This window comes from Archocentrus centrarchus, unplaced genomic scaffold, assembly GCF_007364275.1.
Source record: "Archocentrus centrarchus isolate MPI-CPG fArcCen1 unplaced genomic scaffold, fArcCen1 scaffold_43_ctg1, whole genome shotgun sequence".
Lineage (NCBI taxonomy): Eukaryota > Metazoa > Chordata > Actinopteri > Cichliformes > Cichlidae > Archocentrus > Archocentrus centrarchus.
The window spans coordinates 952-21,421 of NW_022060269.1; the positions used below are offsets into that span (position 1 = coordinate 952).

Here is a 20,470-nt window from a genome sequence, read left to right on the forward strand (position 1 = left end):
GCACCAAAGAATAAAACAATTAAATGTGGATTATTAAACATTAGGTCTCTCTCTTCCAAGTCCCTATTAGTAAATGATTTAATAATTGATCAACATATTGATTCAAATATCTCGGATCGCTTTTTTTTGCATTTGTGCAATATTTCTAAAATTAGAAACATCCTTTCTCAGAGTGATGCTGAAAAGCTCATTCATGCATTTATTACTTCTAGGCTGGACTATTGTAATTCATTATTATCAGGCTGTCCTAAAAGCTCCCTGAAAAGCCTTCAGCTGATCCAAAATGCTGCAGCTAGAGTACTGACAGGGACTAGAAAGAGAGAGCAGATTTCTCCCATATTGGCTTCTCTTCATTGGCTCCCTGTTAAATCTAGAATAGAATTTAAAATCCTTCTCCTCACATACAAGGTCTTGAATAATCAGGCACCATCTTATCTCAAAGACCTCATAGTCCCATATCACCCCAACAGAGCACCTGCTGGAGGTTTCTTCCTGTAAAAAGGGAGTTTTTCCTTCCCACTGTTTCCAAGTACTTGCTCATAGGGGTCGTCTGATTATTGTGCAATATAAATAACATTGAATTAAATTCCTCAGCGTCTTCCTTGTCTTCTCTTTTTAAAACATGACACAGGACGCTCAGAAATCTGATCCATCAAAATCTTTTTTGTGTGTTTCTGTTTTCTTATGTTTTTGGGGGTGGGGGCTGCAGTCCTACGCCAGATCCACTGCTGTCATGTCAATGGTGGGATACATCATTGGTCTCGGTGATCGTCACCCTCGACAATGTTTTGATTGACATGACCACTGGAGAGGTGGTGCACATCGACTACAACGTATGCTTTGAAAAAGGTCAGTGGAACTGGTTGCTGTGATTGGTTCAGTTTAAAGAGAATGACGCTCCTTAAGTGAAAGATAAAATAATTTGCACTGCATGTCGTAAAAGACGAGTCAGTCTTTTTTTCTGTTGGCTGTCTTTAGGAGTTTCTTGGTTCTTTGAATCAAAACTATATAAAATATAACATTTTCTATCATGTAACATGCAGACTGCATGTTAGCACAGATTTTCCAGTTTTGTGGACAACCTGCTTGTTTTTCGAGTTGCAGAGTGTTAAAATATGTTTGTCTGTGTGTACTAGGGAAAAGCCTGCGGGTGCCAGAGAAGGTCCCATTCAGGATGACCCACAACATTGAGACTGCCCTGGGAGTCACTGGGGTGGAGGGTATCTTTAGGCTGTCCTGTGAACAGGTTAATGTCATCATCACACCATGTGCACAGCCATTAAAGGTAGAACATTTGGGTAAAGGGTATCTGAATCAGATACATAACCTTGAACCTGATCCTTAATAGGTTCACATCCATCTATGAGTCCATCAATCACTAGGATTTTATATTGTTTTCTCACATACCTTCTAACAGATTTGACAGATTTCAAATGGGTTTTGCAGCTATGCATTGTACACAGTAGGAGGTGTACAGCACCATCATCCTTTGGTGATACAGTTTCCTGTTAGGATATGCAGTTGTTCTTCATCCTTGCTCTAAAATGCAGAATCTCGTATGGATCCATTTTAGTACTTTTTTATTACCTCCACCAAGGAGCTTCTGTTTTTGGTAGCATCTGTGTCGTTCTGTCTGTGAACACAAATTTGAATGGGTTCATGTCAACAATCCATTAAAAGTTGTCTCCATTGAGGTCTTCAAGGTTAGCTTATCCTTCTGACACCAAGCGCATCGACGCCGACACGTTTGTGGAAACGCACTTTACCGTAATTACGTGTTTATCCTACCGGAAAAATTCAAACAGTTTCTGAACACTGAGAAATTGTGCTTCACACCCAACATAGGGTTATTACGGTATTTTCACTCACATGCGTGTGGTGTTGTGTTATGGCGTGTTTTTTTGCTTGTGAAGGAATGAGTCATAAACACTTTAGTCTTCACGCAAAAGATTTTATATATTGAAGAACCAGAAAAATATCGTGTACACGGATCCTCTCAGTTCAGAAACTGCAGTCAGCTGCAACCAACCTACCAAGAGGAGTGTTTTCTCTAGGCTAACCTAACTTTTTATTTCACTGCTATGCACAACCCTATTGGTTCAAAACAGATGGGGGCGGGCTTTGGTTTAGACTTTAGCCCTTCCCTTGTTGGTGCACAAGCTGGTCCCAGCCCCCTGGCACGGCTCGTCCAATCGGCGACCCAGAACCCCTAAACAGGAAGGAAGACCCCTACGGAGCAGACCACACTCTTTAAGGAGACATGGCTATTTTTGTATTTCCTGAAGCAGTGGGAGGCGACGTTTTTACTGTTCACCTTTCACTTTAATACGTGCAGTGTTTTAGCAACTTTATCAGGGATTTACATACAAAACATATTTTCCAAAATCATGACAGTTGAACAACAAGATTAGTTTATCTTTTATAGTCCGAGTTTATCAGCGATCTTGTACAGGACATATTCTCCAAAGCCGTGATGGTTGAACTCCGAGATTAATGCATCTTTATACGGCTGTGGAGAACAATCTGACCACTGGTTTCACATTTTATCTGCTCTCTGCTTCTCTGTCTAATTTATTTGAATTCTTCAACCCACTGCTTCAGGCACTACTTATTATTTTAGTTCAGTCATTATTTAAGCCAACTAATAATTTTAAATCCCCCTCTACTATTTCGAGCTTTGAGTCAGCTGCTAAGTTACTGTTCATTTGCTACTAATTCCATTTAACTTAATCGTTTGCTTTATTCAGTTTTTTAAGTGATCAACTGATTGATTTACTATATAATTTGACTGATTTTACTTTGCAACATTGTAATCTTTATTAAGTGAGAAGAGTTAAAAAACAAGTCTCAACAGTTGTCAGCATAAAGATTTAAAATATCATGTCACACTTGACCTCTGACCTCTTCTTTCAGAAAATGTCTTTTATCCTTAAAACTATTTAAAATTGTTTGTATTGCAAACATTTAGGAATGATGCTGTATACGGGGAGTCGAAATATCACATTATAGTTTGCATCCAAATATCATTTGACCTTTGACCTCATGGTTACATTTCACATCTGCTGTTCAGGTTGACCCCAAAATGTTCCTTAGAAGGAAGCAGTGCCCACAGAGTGAGCTGGACATTTGTGCTCTCAGAGCGCTGCTACTTGTCACTATACATTTCTCCCCTGGACACCATCTGTCTGTCAGTATCACTGCTGTGTGTATGACATTTATGCACCTGCTACACTCAACACTACTTACACTCCCCTCCAACAGTATAGGAACAGTGAGGCCAGCCTCTTTATTTTTGCTGTAGACTGAAAACATTTGGCTTTGACATTAAAAGATGAATATGAGACAAATGATGAACACCTCAGCTTTTATTTCCAGGTATTTACATTTGGATCTGATACATAGTTCAGAAGATAGCACCTTTGGGCTGAAGCCGCCCATTTTTCTTGTGAGCAAAAGTACTGGAACATGTGACTGACAGGTGTGTGTAGTTGCTCAGGTGTGTCCTGTTACATTGATTATTGAAACTGAATTGGGTTCTGCCTGTGCAGGCTGCATTTATAGTTAGAGGACTCCCCAACATGAAACCAGAGAGCCGTCTGTGGGTGAGAAACAAGCAGCTGTGAAGCTGAGAGAAGCTGGAGAATCAGTCAGAGCCATGAACTAACATTAGCCATAGTCAGTTTGGAACATCCTGAAGCTGTCATAGCCCCAACCGCTCAGCGCTACAACAGTCAGCTGCTCTTGGGCAGCAGTGGCTAGTTCTGAGGACAGTTACAATAAAAGTTACAATACACCTGGAAAAACCAATATTGAAGTCAAATATGTGTTTCTAGGTGGTTCAGATAATGCGACGAGGCAGAGAGACCTTACTGACCCTACTGGAGGCCTTTGTGTATGACCCTCTGGTGGACTGGACTGCGGGGGGTGAGGTAGGATTTGCTGGTGCGGTGTATGGAGGGGGAGGCCAGCAGGCTGACAGCAAGAAGAGCAAGCGGGACATGGAGAGGGACATCACACGCTCGCTCTTCTCCTCGAGGGTGGCTGAGATCAAGGTGAGTTCATGAATACAAAATAATGTATGTATTCACATTTATACGCTTTTCTAGTCTTACTGATCAGTTTAAACTACAGGTCCCGTTTTAATCATACACACACTCGAGGCTCTTTGTGTACCTCAAAGAATAGTGTCAGGTTGTAGATCACCTCTCATGGTTGACTCTGGTTTCTGAGGTTGATGCCGTGGTTACACTGACCCAACATTTGTGACTTGCTTTCCTAGTTGAGTTTGCTCTTCTTTGTTGTGAAAAACCAGTCCTGTATCTTACATTGTCTCTCAGTAAGTTGAACAATGTTGCCTTTGTTTAAAGACTATTATCAGAATCCTGGGTAGGTATAGGTCAAAGGTAGGATTAACCCTTACCTGTATTTTTTAGTGTGATTGATGCACTGTGTGGGCTGTATGCAGGTGAACTGGTTTAAGAATCGTGATGAAATGCTAGCAGTTCTACCACAAGTAGAAGAAGCTTAGAAGAGTACTTGGTCCTGCAAGAGCTTCTCTGCCAAGGAGAGAAACGCCAAGCTAAACACGAGGGAGATGGCCTTCTTGGAGGGAGCAGAGAACCATCCTGACCACGTCATCTTCACCCTGGAGCAACGGTCAGAGAGCACATATGCTCATTATTACAAATTGCAGACCACCATTGAGTTGTTACAAAAAAATAATAGTATACAATTGTAAGCACTGTACTGTACTTCCCCATGCCATAAGTACATCCAGTGGATTCATTGAACTTTACATATATGTACAAATATTTGATATCTTTGAAACACACTATAATTAAGTGCAGAGTACTCAAAACACAAATAAGGAATGTGGCTTTTAAGTAAAATCACCTTTAAAATCAAAATATGAAAACATTTTGCATAATAGTCATCCATCCTCTTCAGGTCTCTGGGGGGCAAGGAGCCTATCCCAGCTGCCATAGGCCAAGAGTCAGGGTACACCTGGACAGGTCGCCAGCCTGTTGCAGGGCTAACACAGAGAGACAGACAACATTCACACCTATGAGCAATTTCAAATGACCAGTTAATCTAACCCCACTAACTGTACGTCTCTGGACAGTGGAAGGAAACCAGAGAGAACCCCGCACAAAAAAGCCAGAAGCTCTGCAGAAAGGCTCCATCAATGCTGAAGGGTATATACAGGTTTTAGAGCAACAAGATGACAACTTTTTCCATGAAGGCCTTCATATTTCAGCAAGACAATGCTAAACCGCTCACTGCATCGACTCCAACACCATGGTGTCATAGCAGCAGAGTCCAGGTGCTGAACTGGCCTGTCTGCAGGCCAGACCTTTCACCACCTAAAAACATTTGGAGCATCATGAAATGAAAAATGTGAAAGACCACCCAGCACGGCTGAGGAGCTGGAATCCTCTATCAGCCCCAAATGGGACAGAAAAGCCCAGCAGCTGCTCTCCTCTGTTCCCAGATGTTTACAGACTGTTGTTAAAAGTAGAGGGAATGCTACACAGTGGGAAACATGGGCCTGTCTCAACTTTTTTGATGTGTTGCTGCCATCAAATTCAAAATGACCTCTGGGTCTGTGTTTTGAGCAGGTCATACTCTTCTTGAGTCATTGCTTTATGGAGTTGGTGTGTGTGTTTAGGATTATTGTTCTTTTAAAAGATCCACTTTGAGCACGTTCAGTGTCTTCATACTGCTACAACTCTTGGATGTGACACCACATCTCAGCTGCTAAGTTCCTAATTCAGATCAGCAAGCCCATAATATTACAACGTCCTGCTTCTCCTTCACTCTACGAGACTCGTCCTCTGCAAACACTCCAAGCATGATCCACTCCAAGCATGTCTGCTGTTACTGGACCTACACAGCAGTTTTGATTCCTGATTGAATGTACTAATTATTGATTTCTCCTGGCAACGATTCCAGTGCAGGTCAAATGTGTGCAGTCTCTTTCTGATTAAAAGAGAATATGCAGACAACAGTTCTGCATATTTCTTGGTTATCTTTTACATAATTGGACAGTATCATTGGCAGCCTCTTCTTTTTTTTTTTTTTTTTTTTTTTTTTTTTCTGGACACCACTCTTGAATATCTAACATGACACCAGGCACTACATGTCCAAACTTTAAATAAGACGGGCCCACCCTGTCATTCACTGAGAGGGTTCTCACTGTTGGCACCTGATTCTAGTTGCAGTCTTTGTCTTTCAATAGAAATGGAATCTGAAGACTAAAGAATATGAACCGTACTTCTTGTTGTCGCTGTTGAAGACTTTTAACTAAGAGGCAACTGTTTCAAAAGCACATCAAATGTTGCTTGGCCAAAGTAAATTTCAAAATAAAAAAACTTATGGAAAAAATCAAAGCCAACCATTTGTGGCACATCCGGCCTTAAAAATGGCCTTATACACAGGAAATCCAGGAAGATGGTAACACAATCCTACAGTATATGCAAAAACATTCTGAACTCTCATTCACCCAGCCTTCCTGCTCACAGGTACTCTGAACACACCCAGCTGCAGTCACGACAGCGGACTGTGCAGGAGGCCATTCAGAGCAAACTAGCTGAGCTGGACCAGTGGATCTCCCAGTACCAGCAGCATTTTCCAGCCTGGAGGCCACACAGCTTGCCAGCCTGCTGCAGGACATAAGTAACCCTATCGATCTTGGTCAGTCCAATGAAAATGTTGCAACAAGGGTGGATGAATGTAGTTTTTGTTTTGTTTTTAAAAAGCATCTTGTATAAATACCGTCCCTTTCTCCTTAGGTAGGTTTCTGAATGTGGGTTATTTCAGCAGATGTCTGGCTGTTGCTAAGGTGTATTTTGCTTAAAAAGTATATCAAATGAAACAGGACTCACTGACATCATATTGGCTTTCAAAAAGCTAAAGAATTCCTTTTGAAACAAAATAACAAATATGGAGAAAGGAAGAAAAGGTGTTACTCACCTTCTCCGGTACACTTCAGCTCAGCGGGGCAAGTCAGCAAATATCAGTCTGTGTATGATAATTTGTCTCTTTCCTCAGTTTTAATGGTTCCCGTGGTTGGTATCACTTGAATGTTTAGACCAGAATTACACAGACATGATTGAAGGGAGATGACCATGCTTGTGACCCCCACCAAAACAGCCCCCAGGCCCTAAGAAGGAAACCTGATTATTTAGAATCAGTAGCCATAAACTAAAGTGTTTGTGTGACACGTTAAGTCAGCATTCACCTAGTGCCTTCCAGGTTTTAGTGTAATGTCATAAATTAGTATAATAAAGCTATTTTGGTATTTGATTTTAATGAACTGTGCTATATCTTGTTCTTGGCTGTCCCATTAGGTCCTCCAAGCTATGTGCCAGCTACAGCCTTCTTGCAAAATGCAGGTCAGGCCCACCTAATTAGCCAGTGTGAGAGCCTGGAGGCAGAGGTGAGCACCTTGCTGCAGCAGCGCCGTGCAGCACTTCGCAGCTGCCTGGAGCAGCTTCACAGCTATGCCACAGTGGCTTTGCTGTACCCACGGGCTACCCTAGTATTCCACAGGTCCCATCAGTGGAAGGCCTGGTTGGAAGAACTGCTGAGAGACATGACAGTGGATCACTGCCAGCACATCTACAGACAGTAAGGAGTTGTATTACACTTTCCTCCTTTTCCACATAAGAGTACGTTTTAAAGTTCTGATACTCAGTAGTGGTGCTACTCTTATTTGGTTTGAAAGGCTAATACCTGTAGCCATTATTAAGAACTTTATTTTCCTTGGTGGAGTACTGCTCCACAGTGCAAACTCTTTGCTTCCAATTGCTCCTGAAAATGGCCTGTGTGTGCAGTGCAGATTGGGCACAATATTCGAGCCACTGATGAGTTGTGACTCTAACTGGTGAACAGCAGCTCAGGCTGCTAGTTACTAGATGATTTTAGAAAGCGCTGTAACTCAGGTGCTCTGTCATGGCTGAGGAGCTGGAATAGAAAAGGATCGAGCTGTTGCATACTGTCGGATGCCTGGAAGTCTTCAGTTTGTGTAAGTGTAGAACACGGAGTGCTGCGCACTTTGTGGAGCATTAATATTGTGCTGTTGGTGTGCTGAACAGCTGAGTTCTGGTTTGGGGGGGTGGCTGATGTCTCTGCCTTTTAAAAAACTTTTCAAATCAAAGAATTATAAAAATGTCAAACTAAACTAGTGGTTACACTACACATAAACACTTTTATTTTGACTCATAACAAGTCAGTAAAAGCCAGCAGGTGCTGTGGGTGGGTATGATTGTATTAACCTCTTCAGAGTAGGTTCTCTCCACCGGGTTTCATGTAGACAGTCTGCAGCAATGGCAGCAGGCAGATTTATATTTTAGAAAATGCTTTTAATGAAAATGAAGCAGTAATGGGATTTGTCATTATGCGTTAAGATGATGTATAAAGGAGTTTTTAATAAAGGAGTTTATGCCCCCTCAAAAAGCTGGACCACAGCCTTACAGTTACTCACATGTGAGGCACCAAAGAGACCAGGAGAAATAGCAGCACCACCTCCTGGTTTAAACAACGAAATGCCACAAACAAGTCACCAAGCTGTGTGTCTGTACGCCAGAGATCAGCTATAACCAAACTAGGGATGCCAGTTATGCTTGTGTATTATTTTTCCAGAGCAGTGTGCTAATTCTAATTAGCATTAGATTGCTTCTCATTATTTAAATTGTGATACCAACTAGTTTAGAAGTTGTAAAACATTTTTAAGATGCAGACTTCCAGAGTACAGTTAGTCTGAATCTCTGCTGCTTCCCCAGCAGCCCCGAGAGAAGCGGCTCAGGAAGGTGGAGGTCAAAGGTCAAAGTGAAGTAGCTGCGTGCACAAAAGGAGTTACACTAGCTATCAATCTTCCACTGCTGTGGTTTTGAAATCTCACCCATAATTCCATCATATCTTCAGGAAAGTAATCTAGTATCAAAAGCACAGTAACACACTACCACCCCCCCCCCCCCCCCCCCCCCCCCCAGTTTGTGCTCTGTCCCAAGTGCTACAGTGGCAGGGACAGCACTACACTCGTACTCGTCATGCCAACAGCTAAATTTAGTTTCTCTCTCTTCACAGATACGAGGTGCTGTTTGCCCCCAGCCTTCTGCTGCCTCCTGCCAGTTTCCTTTCCAGTGTGGAGTTAACTCTGCAGCGCCAAGTGGCTGACACCAATGAGCGAATGATGCACCAAGCAGAGCGGCTGAAGGCCGAGGGTACAAATGTAGCGGCCTGCGAGGAGCAGCTGCAGGAGATTGAACACTGCATTACAGTTTTCCTGCGGGAGAATGGAGAGCCAGGTTCTCTTAGCCTGGCTGCAATCATCACCTCTGCCCTCTGCACGCTCTGCAGGTTTAATTCATATTTTTTAATTCCACGTTTCACTCTGCTGCTTTTACATGGAGTCTAATGAAAAGTAGACTGGGGTTCTTGTTACTACCATCCTTTGTCTGCTGTGCTGCTAAAAATTAAAAGCTGAATAGGTTGGCTAAAAAGATTAAGCTAGGTAGTAGACCAGACTTTCACAATGAGCAGTTGAAGCAGTCAGAAGAGGTGAAAAGAACTGTTTTAAGCCCCTGTGATGATCTTTAGTGATTTATTTGCAAAGTCTACATTTATGTCTGTACTGTAGGTCAATACTTTGACCAAAACAAGCATATGGACAGACAGATGGATAAACATCGGGTAGCTGTTCACTGAAATGCTTCAATATGAGGTCCAAAGAGATGCTGATGAAGGAGGGCATCGTTAGGCTGAAAAACCAAATAAACCTTTGTGTGGTTCATTAAAAACCCTTCACAGCATCATGAACACACTCAGGTTCTCAGTACGCAGGTGTGTCATTGTCAGAGTCTACAATCGAGAAGCCTTCATGAATGGAAATACAGAGGATTTACAGCAAGGTGCAAACCACCGGTTAAAAATTTAAGAGCAGGAATGGCAGGTTAGGCTTAAAGATCTGAAAGAGCCTGCACAGTTCTCAGTCACTGGTGTTTGTAGAAGTGGCAGGATGACGTGTACAGGGCCGTACTCTGCTCAGATCCAGAAAAAGGCTGCAAACTGAGCAAAGAAGTGGGATCCTCTTCACCAACCTGATCTCAGGCCAGCAGAGCAGCTTTTCACTTACTGAAGACAAACAGGAGTGCAGCTGCAGGGAAGTCTGAGCAGAGTGAGGAAACAACATTTTCTGATGTTCAGGACAGCAAAAGAATTTTAACTAAGTGCTAAGAAGAATCTTTATATTGAAAATGTTTTTATGAAAATTGGAGACTTGATCATTTTCAGCTTCCTTGCTCATCCCTTTCCTGTATACAGCCTGGTGTCCATGTACTGTCCCAGGATAGACACAGTCCGGATAGCCACTCCCTTCCATCTGAAGCCAATCACCACCCTTCTTATTTACATTCAGAAGCAGATGAACCCTCCCCGAGCGCTTCTTGAAATCATCCACTGCTGGCATAGCCACAGCAGTCCTCTCTTCACAGAGGATGGTCGGGTCTGTAGACTCGAGCAGACCCGCACCACCTCCGCAGCCTCATCTGTTTCTCTTATAAAGGCCCTAACCCTGTCGCACACCAGATGTGTATATTTTGTGCCTTAAAAATATTTTTCAGACTCGCCTGTTCTGAATGCAGCCCTTCACACCAACCGCGTCGTTTCACAGGACGAATTTGTGGCATTTATGTTTTCAGATCAAGTTTGATTTTTATTTTCCAATGAATAAACTGATCTAACCAATCAGAGCGCTGCAATTGGCAACAAGATCTCATCTCATCTCATTTGACATCATGAAATATGTACAAAAGCGGCCGTGATGCAGCTTCAACTCCGGGATCAAACCATGAAACTGTCCCTGCTGCTTTCTCAGGAGAGTTGGATGAAACCCGAATCTCTTTCTTCCTTCTCTTGTTTAGAAACATCAGGACCTCATTACATCATCACTTTTTTTTTTTTTTTTCTTTCTTTGAGGATGAATTATTCACAAAAATGTAACACATTCAGAGTGTATGTAGGTTACACAAGTTCACATTTGAAATATTTGGAATTTCATGTCATTTTTTTTTTTTTTGCTATGCATCCGGTGTTGTAACGGCCTTAAGGAGGACACACACATTACAGGACATAATAAAAGAATATCTGGTCATTATCAGGTTCTAAAATTAGGTAAATTCATCTTCTGAACAATAATGCATAGCATATTACACCATGTCTTTATTTCTGTACCAGTATATTTGTGTTTAGTGGGTGGGCAGGTAGGTGGATGCTAGATTAATAGTTGCAATGGATCGAATAAACCGTGTGTGTGTGTGTGTGTGTGTGTGTGTGTGTGTGTGTGTGTGTGTGCTCGCTCCACCCTAGGCGTAACCTGGTAATGGAGGGTGCAGCAGCCAGTGCTGGGGAGCAGCTTGTAGACCTGACCTCTCGGGATGGGGCGTGGTTTTTGGAGGAGCTCTGCTGTATGATTGGGAATGTCAGCTCCCTTGTAACACTGCTACAGCGCTGCCAGCTCCTAGCTCATGACCTGGAGCTCCCCGCCACCTTCAGCTACCACCCAGGTTGTTTATCTGGCCAATGCTGTGTATACGTGCTTGCAGGTGGGTGCCCCCCAAAACACTGTGAAATCAGCCAGTGACAGTGTGAAGCCGTGTATTCTCGTGTGTACAGAAATGTAGCTGTGACTGGAAAAGGCAGAACTGAATTTCTTCCACTGGTCTGGTCTGTCGTCTTGTTTACTGCAGGAACTGAACACCAACTTCCGTCAGATTATCTTTCCAGAGGCTCTGCGCTGTATGGTAAAGGGAGAGCCCACCTTGGAGTCCATGTTGGCAGAACTGGAGCAGCTGGTAGATCAGAGCTCTGATGGTCTTGGCCTGCAGGGTCTGGCCGATAGTCTGCAAACCACCACAGGCCTGGACCACAACGGCCGCAATCACTGCCTCCACATCACCAGGTTGAATTTTGTGCATACACAGTGCTGCTTAACTGTCTACCAGCCTGCATGCTTCGAATCCAAAGCAGTTTTTTTCTTCTGAGAAACTTGTGTTTGTTTTAATGCTCAGAATGCTGCGTGCCCAGTACTCTGAGCTGATTCAGCCTCGTAGCATGGACGGACAGGGCCAGGACACACCGAAGATGTCTGCAGGTCAAATGTTGTTGGTTGCTTTTGATGGCATGTTCACTCAGCTGGAGACTGCTTTTGGGCAGCTCACTGAAAAGGTAGAGCTCCCTTTTCTGCAAATTCAGTTAATGTGATGATAGGCTTAAACTCACATGCAAGACCATTGCTGAGTCTGTTAATATCTTTTAGGATTTATGGTGAATTTTTATTATTATACGCTGGTTGAAAGTCAGGACATATCACCCATAAGTGTCTGCTCCTTACTCTTACTGAATGATGGCTTATGATCGAAGCAAGGTTAGGATTGTATATGGGGTCACTGGGGGTCAACATCAAGGTCACTGTTAAACTAGAAAAATGGTGTCCACTCAATAACTGGGTGACATCAAACAGGGATAATACAGTGCAACAGGCATCATTTTTCCCCACTAGTTGGCGCTCTTGTGTTTCTTTGTATTATAGTTTATCTTGTTTATTCTAGATGTTCTAATAAAAGCAGAGGTCTGCATAGTAACTAGCCTGCAGGTTCCTTGATTTCCAGTGCACACCATAGAGACATGCATCAGCATAATGTAGAAGGCGGCAGATGTGACACAGATGGTGCAGGTTTAGGGTGGACATGGGCCTAACCAGCTTTTCTGCTCTGCAGGAACTAGTCTGCATCACTTGCTTTGTTGTTTCCTGGATAAATACTTGTGGTTATCAATGCATAAAAGTTAACATGCTCTAATCTAATATCACTCTGCTCTTTGTATCCTTAGCTGAGTTCTTTGGAGGTGCCACCCCTCTGGAGGAAGGTGGATGTTCTGAGAGAGGCCCGAGCCACACAGCTCCACTTTTTTGATAGCCTGAATCAGCGTCAGCTGATGGAAGAGGTGTTCTTCCTCAAGAGACTGCAGACCATCAGGGACTTCTTTAGGCTGTGTTCCTCATTCGCTCAGACTCTGGCTGGTAAGAGCTCTTCACAGCCACACAGACAACAAGGACGGAGGATGAGCTCATCGTGTGGTTCAAACCTCCCACTCGCCTGCATGAACGCTGAGTTCAGTAAAGAAGCCTTTTGGCTGTAGGGAGAGTTGTGGAACACATGCCTGAAACATTGTGTTGAAGCATCATTACCATATTGATTTATACAGCATGTCTCACTTTTAGACAAAGTCAAACTGTTTCCCAAAAAAGCGAATATAGCTTTGTTATTTGTGAGCTTGGTTATTTAAATAATGAGATTTTCTCGGAGCTGTATAATGACTGGGACAAATGTTGGCAGGTACCTGTCCCCCAGCTGAGGACCTGTTACCTACAAATGGACCTGTTGGTTTGGGGAAACCCCTGTATGGCCGACCCAATGCAACAGGGTCGGGTGCGGCAGTGGCCAGTGAGGAACAGATGATTCGTCCCATCAAGGCCTTCACTGCTGAGTTTGTCCGGCAGATGCTCATGGGTATGCCCAGCCAAGCTCTCAGCCTGGCCCTCTGCAGCACCCTCTCTGCCCTTGGTGTGGACATTGTCGCTCAGGTGGAAGCAAAAGACTTTGGTGCAGAGAGCAAGGTATGTTGAGTATGGAAGTAATTATACTGGAATCTGTATTATATCTTTAGGGGGTGACTAAAAGGATAAATGTTTAGGGCAAGGCCTCCAAATGAGGGAAATGAGTTTGCAGAGGGTAATAAAATGAAGGGTGTCTGTTATGAAATAGGGCTATTCTTTATTTTCATTAATCGTGGCAGGATATGCCCATCAGTCATGGGTCTTGTTAGCATAATGTAAAGTGGATACTATGATTTACTATGCCAGTGTTCAGAGTGTAAAGAATACCAAGAAGTAATCTTCCCTGTACCCCCGTGTATGGTTTCTCTCAAGGTCTCTCTGGACGAGCTTTGTAAGAAGGCCGTGGAGCAGGGTCTGACGTCAGGCCGAGTCTCCCCAGCTCTTGTTGAACAGAGCCACGGTGCTGGTCTCATCCTATGACACAGCATGGAAGAAAGTGGACCTGCTGAGGAGGTTGGACAGCAACTTAGAGGCTGCCAAGGCCAGCCTGCAGAGGAGCCAGCTGCACATCGCTATGTTCCAGGTACACACAGAAGTGTGTGTCGATGCTTTTTGAGTTGTGATGATATATCCTATTCCAAGATCATATTTGTTACATTTCAACTCACAAACTCTGAAAATATCTCTGCTTGCAGTATATAGAGTTGGTAATGCAAAATATCACCACACAAAAATGCCTTTGTTACAGATTCAGGTACTCTGACCTTTTTGTTATTTGTAATATTTTGCGTGTCATGTGAGCGACACTTGATACTAAGATTAGTAACTGGAAAGTTTCCAGTCCAGTTTTTGTGGCTTGATCTAAATTCTTTAATAGCATGTAATAGCAGCTCTATGTAAGCATAATCTTATTGGATTATACTTACATGAATGCTTATTTAACATCTGACTCACAGATAAAAGTGCCTGTTAAATATGACCACCCCCCATTATTCAGTAGCTTTTAACTGAAATTGTTTCATCAAGTATTTAAATCATGGTGGAGGATTGTTGGCCCGCTCTTCTTTACAAGGGTGCTTCAGTTCATTGTAGTCATTCCTTTATGCACGGCTCTCTGAAGGTCCCACCACAGCATCTCAGCCAGGTCGAGGGCTGGACCTTGGGCTGTGATTCTTTTTCAGCCGTTCTGTTGGAGATCTGCTGCTGTGATTGGGATCATTGTGTTTAGCTGGCCTCAATTCTGACTTTGGTTTACAGAAGAGTTCATGGTCGACTCAATGAGTGCAAGGTGCCCGGGTCCTTCAGAACAAACCCCAATTCTGATCCCTCCACCACTGTGCTGCTCTGGTGTTTGTGCTGATATGCTGTGGTTGGTTTCTCCAAACGTGCTCCTGTACATAATGGACAAACATCTCCACTTCGGTCACCTCTGTCCGAAGGCCTTTGTTCCACAAGCCTTTGGTTTGTTCAGATGCAGCTTTGTAACTTAATGCTGCCATGTTCTCTTTAGAGAGAAGACGTTTTCTCCTGGCACCCCTTCCAAACCCGCCATACGTGTCCAGTTTGTTTCTAATTGTGCTGTCATGAACTTTAACCTTTAACATGCTGCCTGAGGCCTGTAGAGTCTGAACTAGAGCTCGTGGGTTTTTTGCACTTTCTCTGAGGACTACACGGTCTGACCCTGGCCTGAATTTGCTGGGACATCCACTTGTGGGTAGATTTTGGCATTGTGTGAACACACACTTGCCGATGATCAATTGATCAAGTGCAGTTGCTTTAGGAGCACCTGGCTGCTGCTCACCCTCTTCATTCCTGTGGAAGCAGTAAGGGTGGACTCCTGTGAAAACCTTTCCCCTAATAATCGTACATTAGAGCCCCTGATTCAAAACTGAAAATGATTGACACAAAGTACTGCAACGAAAGGAACACCATGCTCATTCATAAAATTATGATTCATCAAATAACTCGATTATTAAAAAACAAATCAGATCACAAGTCAGATCATCTCTGACATAATTTTATATGGCATGTAATCACAGTTAACTGAACTAGAGAGAGATTATATCGGTGGTGGCTTGTCCAAGTATACCACTACATTTATTGGTTTGTTTCTATGTATCTTCTTGCAGTGGCAGCACGAGGATGTGCTAGGGCCCAGCAATCAGCCTCTAAGTGTCAGCATTCCTCCTCGTTCTGTCATCCTCAGCAACATGAAGAAGAAGCTGTATAAGCTGAGTCAGGATGAAGGAGCCATTGTTGCCATTCAGGTGAGTTTTAGATCAGATGTCTTCAAACTCATAGCGAAACATAAGTGTTTCTGGGCAGTTCAAGAAAAGTGCATTATGCCCATGTCCTACAGAAAATGCAGAGGTTTTGCAGCATTTGCATTACAGTAGGGAAAGTGTAGGTGAAACTAACAGTGACTGAGATCCAGATTGCTTCCACCTTTTTCGCTCTGTACCAATTACATTGAGCTTTGTGTGTTTCACTGAGCACATTTAGGAACCGTACACAAGAGGTTTGAACGCTACCTTAAAAATCTTATGTCAACATTACTGAACCATCAGTTTGGACCATCACACAAATACGTTGTTCACATAAAAGCTTCCGGGGGGGGGGGGGGGGGGGGGGGGGGCATGTTTCCAACAATCCAGCTGTTATCTGCCCGTCCACCTCCTGCTCCACCTTCCCATCACCTGTTAATAAGATCATGGAATAACTGCAATCCTTTGCTTACCAGCAGAGAACAATGGCTTCACACTTGCAGATGATGACACTCATTTTAGCGGTTTCACACTCAGGCACAAACCACTGCAGTGCATGCTGAAAGTCAAGCTGCAATTAAGTCAACAGAACCACATCATCTGTAAAAAACCAGGTTCCCCAAACAGACGCTAACTCGCCCTGGCTATGGCTTGAGGATCCTGTCCATGAATATCACAAAGAGGACTGGAAACAAGGAGCAACCCTGTAGTGGGTCCAAGGTCCAAGTCTTGGAGGTGCTAGTTATCATCCCTTACACTTCAGACTTGACTGCAAACCACTCCAGAATGAGATGAAGGTCATCACACGATGAAGCCAGCGAATGTGTCTCTTTTTTGGCTGCGCCTAGAAATTCTGTCGGTGACAGAGGGCAGCCCTGGTGAAGTCCATCACCCAATAGGAACAAATGCGACTTATTGCTGGCAGTAGGGTTGTGCGATATATATCGTCTACGATAATATCGTAATTGCCGTGTTTGTGGTGTTCATGAATAATGAATGTTAAAACATTTGGGATCTTGAATGTGATCCCGGAAGGCCAGGTGACTTGTGGGAAGTCAGCAGGGGGCGGGGTGTGTTTTGTTTGGGGGTTTCATGTAATAAAGGACGTGATCGTCAGCACACGGAGGTCTATGGTTATTTGTTCAAATTAAGAACACGACATGGTGTCAGAAGTGGCTCGTGTTGCTGGGGAGACACTTCCATGGTCCATCGGGAGTGGATAAGGAGGGAAAAGGGTGAGCAATAGCATGGAGATGTCTAATAACGGAGAGGACGAGCAGCCGAGGGCAGGAGTTAGCACTGTGGCTAATACTCCCAGCGCTACGTTCAGCATCCAGCCGCCGGAGCCCTTTGATTTTTCTAAACCACAGGAATGGACAAAATGGATTCGTCGCTTCGAGAGGTTCCGCCAGGCCAGTAACTTGTCATTGAGTTCGGATGAGAACCAGGTAAACACCCTGATATACTGTATGGGAGACGAAGCAGATGATGTCCTGAGAGGACTAAAGCTAAACGACGCAGACCAGCGCCAGTACGATAAAGTGAAAGAAGGCTTCCAAAATTTTTTTGTAGTGAAGAAAAATGTTGTTTACGAACGCGCAAGATTTAACATGCGCAAACAGGAGCCAAATGAAACAGTGGATGCGTTCGTTACAGCCCTGCATGCATTAGCGGAGCACTGCAGTTACGGACCGCTCCATGACGAATTAATTAGGGACAGAATTGTAGTGGGCTTAGCAGACATCAGACTGTCAGAGCGTATGCAAATGGAGAAAAATTTGGACTTGGAGAAAGCTGTAAACATGGCAAGACAATCAGAAGAGATTAAAAGGCAACAAAGTGCTCTGAGAGGTGAAGCCAGTGCAACGCAGTCAAGTGTCAGCTCTGTTGACAGAGTTGTTAAGAGCAGACAACAGTTTGAGAAAATCAAATACAACAAGTTCCAAGATAAATGTGCTAAAACACATCCACAGGTCGACAGTAAAAGCAGAAGCACATCGAGTACAAAGTGCTTCAGGTGTGGAGGCTCCCCTCACCCTAAACACGAATGTCCTGCTAAGGATGCAAAATGTCATTTCTGTGGAAAGAAAGGACATTACCAACGCGCGTGCAGGCACAGCAAAAAGTGCAAAGCGTCGAAGAGGGGGAAGAGGAGGAAAGTTTCTTCCTTGGCGCTGTGACCACAGAAAATCAGGCATGGACAGCGGACATACAAATAAATGTCACCACACTAAAATTTAAGCTTGATACAGGTGCGGATGTCACAGCCATGGCTCAAACAGATTGGAATAGACTGTTCCCAAGCATTGCAAAGCCTGTTCTTCACAAACCTGTAAAACCCCTGTTAGGCCCTGGCCGGACGCCACTGGTGGTTGCAGGTTACACGAAACTACAGCTTATTTATGGAGACAAGCGTACAATGGAGAAGGTCTACGTTGTCAAAAACCTCACTACACCGCTGCTTGGATTGCCTGCCATCACAGCTCTTGGCCTTCTGGTGCGCGTGAACTCTATATCAATGGACACTCTAAAAACGGTATATCCCAGACTCTGCAATGGACTAGGTGAGGTGCAACACACATACCTCATCAAACTCAAACCTGAGGCGGTGCCATACTCACTCAAAGCCCCCAGGAGAATTCCCCTGCCTTTGGTAGGAAAGGTAAAAGAGGAACTTCACAGAATGGAGGAGCTGGGCGTCATTAGCCGGGTGGAGGAACCTACAGATTGGTGTGCCGGCCTGGTGGTAGTCCCAAAAACAAACAGTCCCAGGCTGAGACTGTGTGTGGACTTCACAGGACTGAACAAGTACGTTTGCAGAGAAAAGTACGTACTGCCATCAGTTGATCAAAGTCTGGGAATGCTGGTGGGAGCAAAACTGTTCAGTTAACTGGATGCCAATATGGGGTTTTGGCAAATTCCCTTAGCAAAGGACTCAGCCCAGCTCACAACATTCATAACACCGTTTGGGCGATTTCACTTTAATCGCCTTCCCTTCGGCATCAGTTCTGCACCTGAGCACTTCCAGCGCACGATGGCGGAGGTTATAGAAGGACTGGAGGGAGTGATTTGCCACATTGATGATCTGCTGGTGTGGGGCTGCAACCAGGAGGAACATGATGCCCGTCTACATGCTACGCTGAAACGGCTGGAAAAAGCAGGTTTGACGCTGAATGTAGAAAAGTGTGATCTCTCACAGAGGAAAGTTTCCTTCTTGGGCCATATCATCACAGATTCAGGCATCAGCCCTGATCCAAAAAAAAACTGAGTCAATTACCGACATGACAGAACCAAGTAATGTGGCAGAACTGAGGAGCTTTCTGGGTATGGTGAACCAAGTGGGCAAGTTCATTCCCCACTTGGCTGAAAAGGACAAGGCCCTGCGTGAGCTGTTGTCGAAAAGGAACAGCTGGTACTGGGGCACAGACCAGGACAAAGCATTCAAAACTTTAAAAGAGGCACTGACCTCACCCCCAGTACTGGCCATGTATGACCCGAACAGAGACACTAAAGTTTCTGCAGATGCTTCATCATATGGACTGGGGGGGGTTCTTCTCCAGCGGTGGGAGGAAGGCTGGAGACCGGTTGCGTATGCTTCGCGGTCACTTTCTCCAACGGAGCAACGCTATGCACAGGTGGAAAAAGAGGCTTTAGCCCTTACTTGGGCATGTGAGCGTTTTCGAGATTTCCTCATAGGAAAACACTTCTGCTTAGAAACAGATCACAAGCCCCTCATTTCCCTGCTGGAGGACAAGCTTTGGATCTTCTCCCACCAAGGATCCAGCGTTTCAGGATGAGACTCATGCGCTACTCGTACGAGATACAGTACGCCCCAGGTAAATCACTCTGGACAGCAGACACATTGTCCCGTTCACCTGTTAAGAGACAGATGTCACATTCTGATAAAGAACTAATGGAAGACACAGACATCTATGTGGACAATATCGTTGCACATCTGCCGGTTAGTTCCTCATACCTGGACACACTTAAAGGAGAGTTACAGCGTGATAACATTTGTGCTCGTGTCATGCAGAGGTGCACACAAGGATGGCCAAATCTGGAAAAACAGGAACCGCTGCTGAAACATTACTGGCCAGAACGTGCCGCTCTGACTGTGAAAGATGGCTTGTTGCTAAAAGGCTCACGGCTAGTTATCCCTTCAGCGATGCGCAACGATGTGTTAGAAAAGCTTCATGAGGGACATCAAGGAGTTGTTAAGTGCAGAGCCCGTGCTCGCCAGTCAGTGTGGTGGCCTGGACTCAGTCAGCAAATAAGCGAAATGGTGTTAAAATGTAGAACTTGTATACAGGAAAGAGACAATCACAGTGAACCACTCATACCTTCCCAGCACCCAGCCCGCCCATGGCAAAAAATAGGCACAGATCTTTTTGAGTTGGGAGGGAAAAGTTACCTTCTTGTTGTGGACTATTTTTCTAGATATGTGGAGATAGCCCTCCTAAAGGGGACAAAAACGAGTGAGATCATAGTTCATCTTAAGTCAATTTTTGCCCGACATGGTATCCAGAGGTTCTAATGTCAGATAATGGACCACAGTATTCTGGGCGAGTTTTTGAGTCTTTTGCTGCCTCAT

The 20,470-nt window shown here is 44.1% G+C and overlaps 1 protein-coding gene across 1 annotated transcript in view; it reads left to right on the forward strand.

Moving 5' to 3' along the window:
* Positions 1-709: 709 nt before the first annotated feature.
* LOC115777080 (serine/threonine-protein kinase SMG1-like) overlaps positions 710-20,470 on the forward strand; it is a gene marked incomplete at its 5' end in the record, with an annotated part of 28,446 nt that continues 8,685 nt past the window's right edge. Inside the window, 19 exon segments of the mRNA XM_030724900.1 lie at positions 710-849; positions 1,137-1,246; positions 3,834-4,052; positions 4,466-4,523; positions 4,526-4,583; positions 4,585-4,656; positions 6,522-6,619; positions 6,622-6,693; positions 7,350-7,629; positions 9,088-9,360; positions 11,368-11,539; positions 11,541-11,603; positions 11,748-11,959; positions 12,069-12,225; positions 12,889-13,078; positions 13,395-13,675; positions 13,988-14,050; positions 14,052-14,198; positions 15,745-15,882. Coding sequence (XP_030580760.1) covers positions 710-849; positions 1,137-1,246; positions 3,834-4,052; positions 4,466-4,523; positions 4,526-4,583; positions 4,585-4,656; positions 6,522-6,619; positions 6,622-6,693; positions 7,350-7,629; positions 9,088-9,360; positions 11,368-11,539; positions 11,541-11,603; positions 11,748-11,959; positions 12,069-12,225; positions 12,889-13,078; positions 13,395-13,675; positions 13,988-14,050; positions 14,052-14,198; positions 15,745-15,882 — 2,803 coding nt within the window.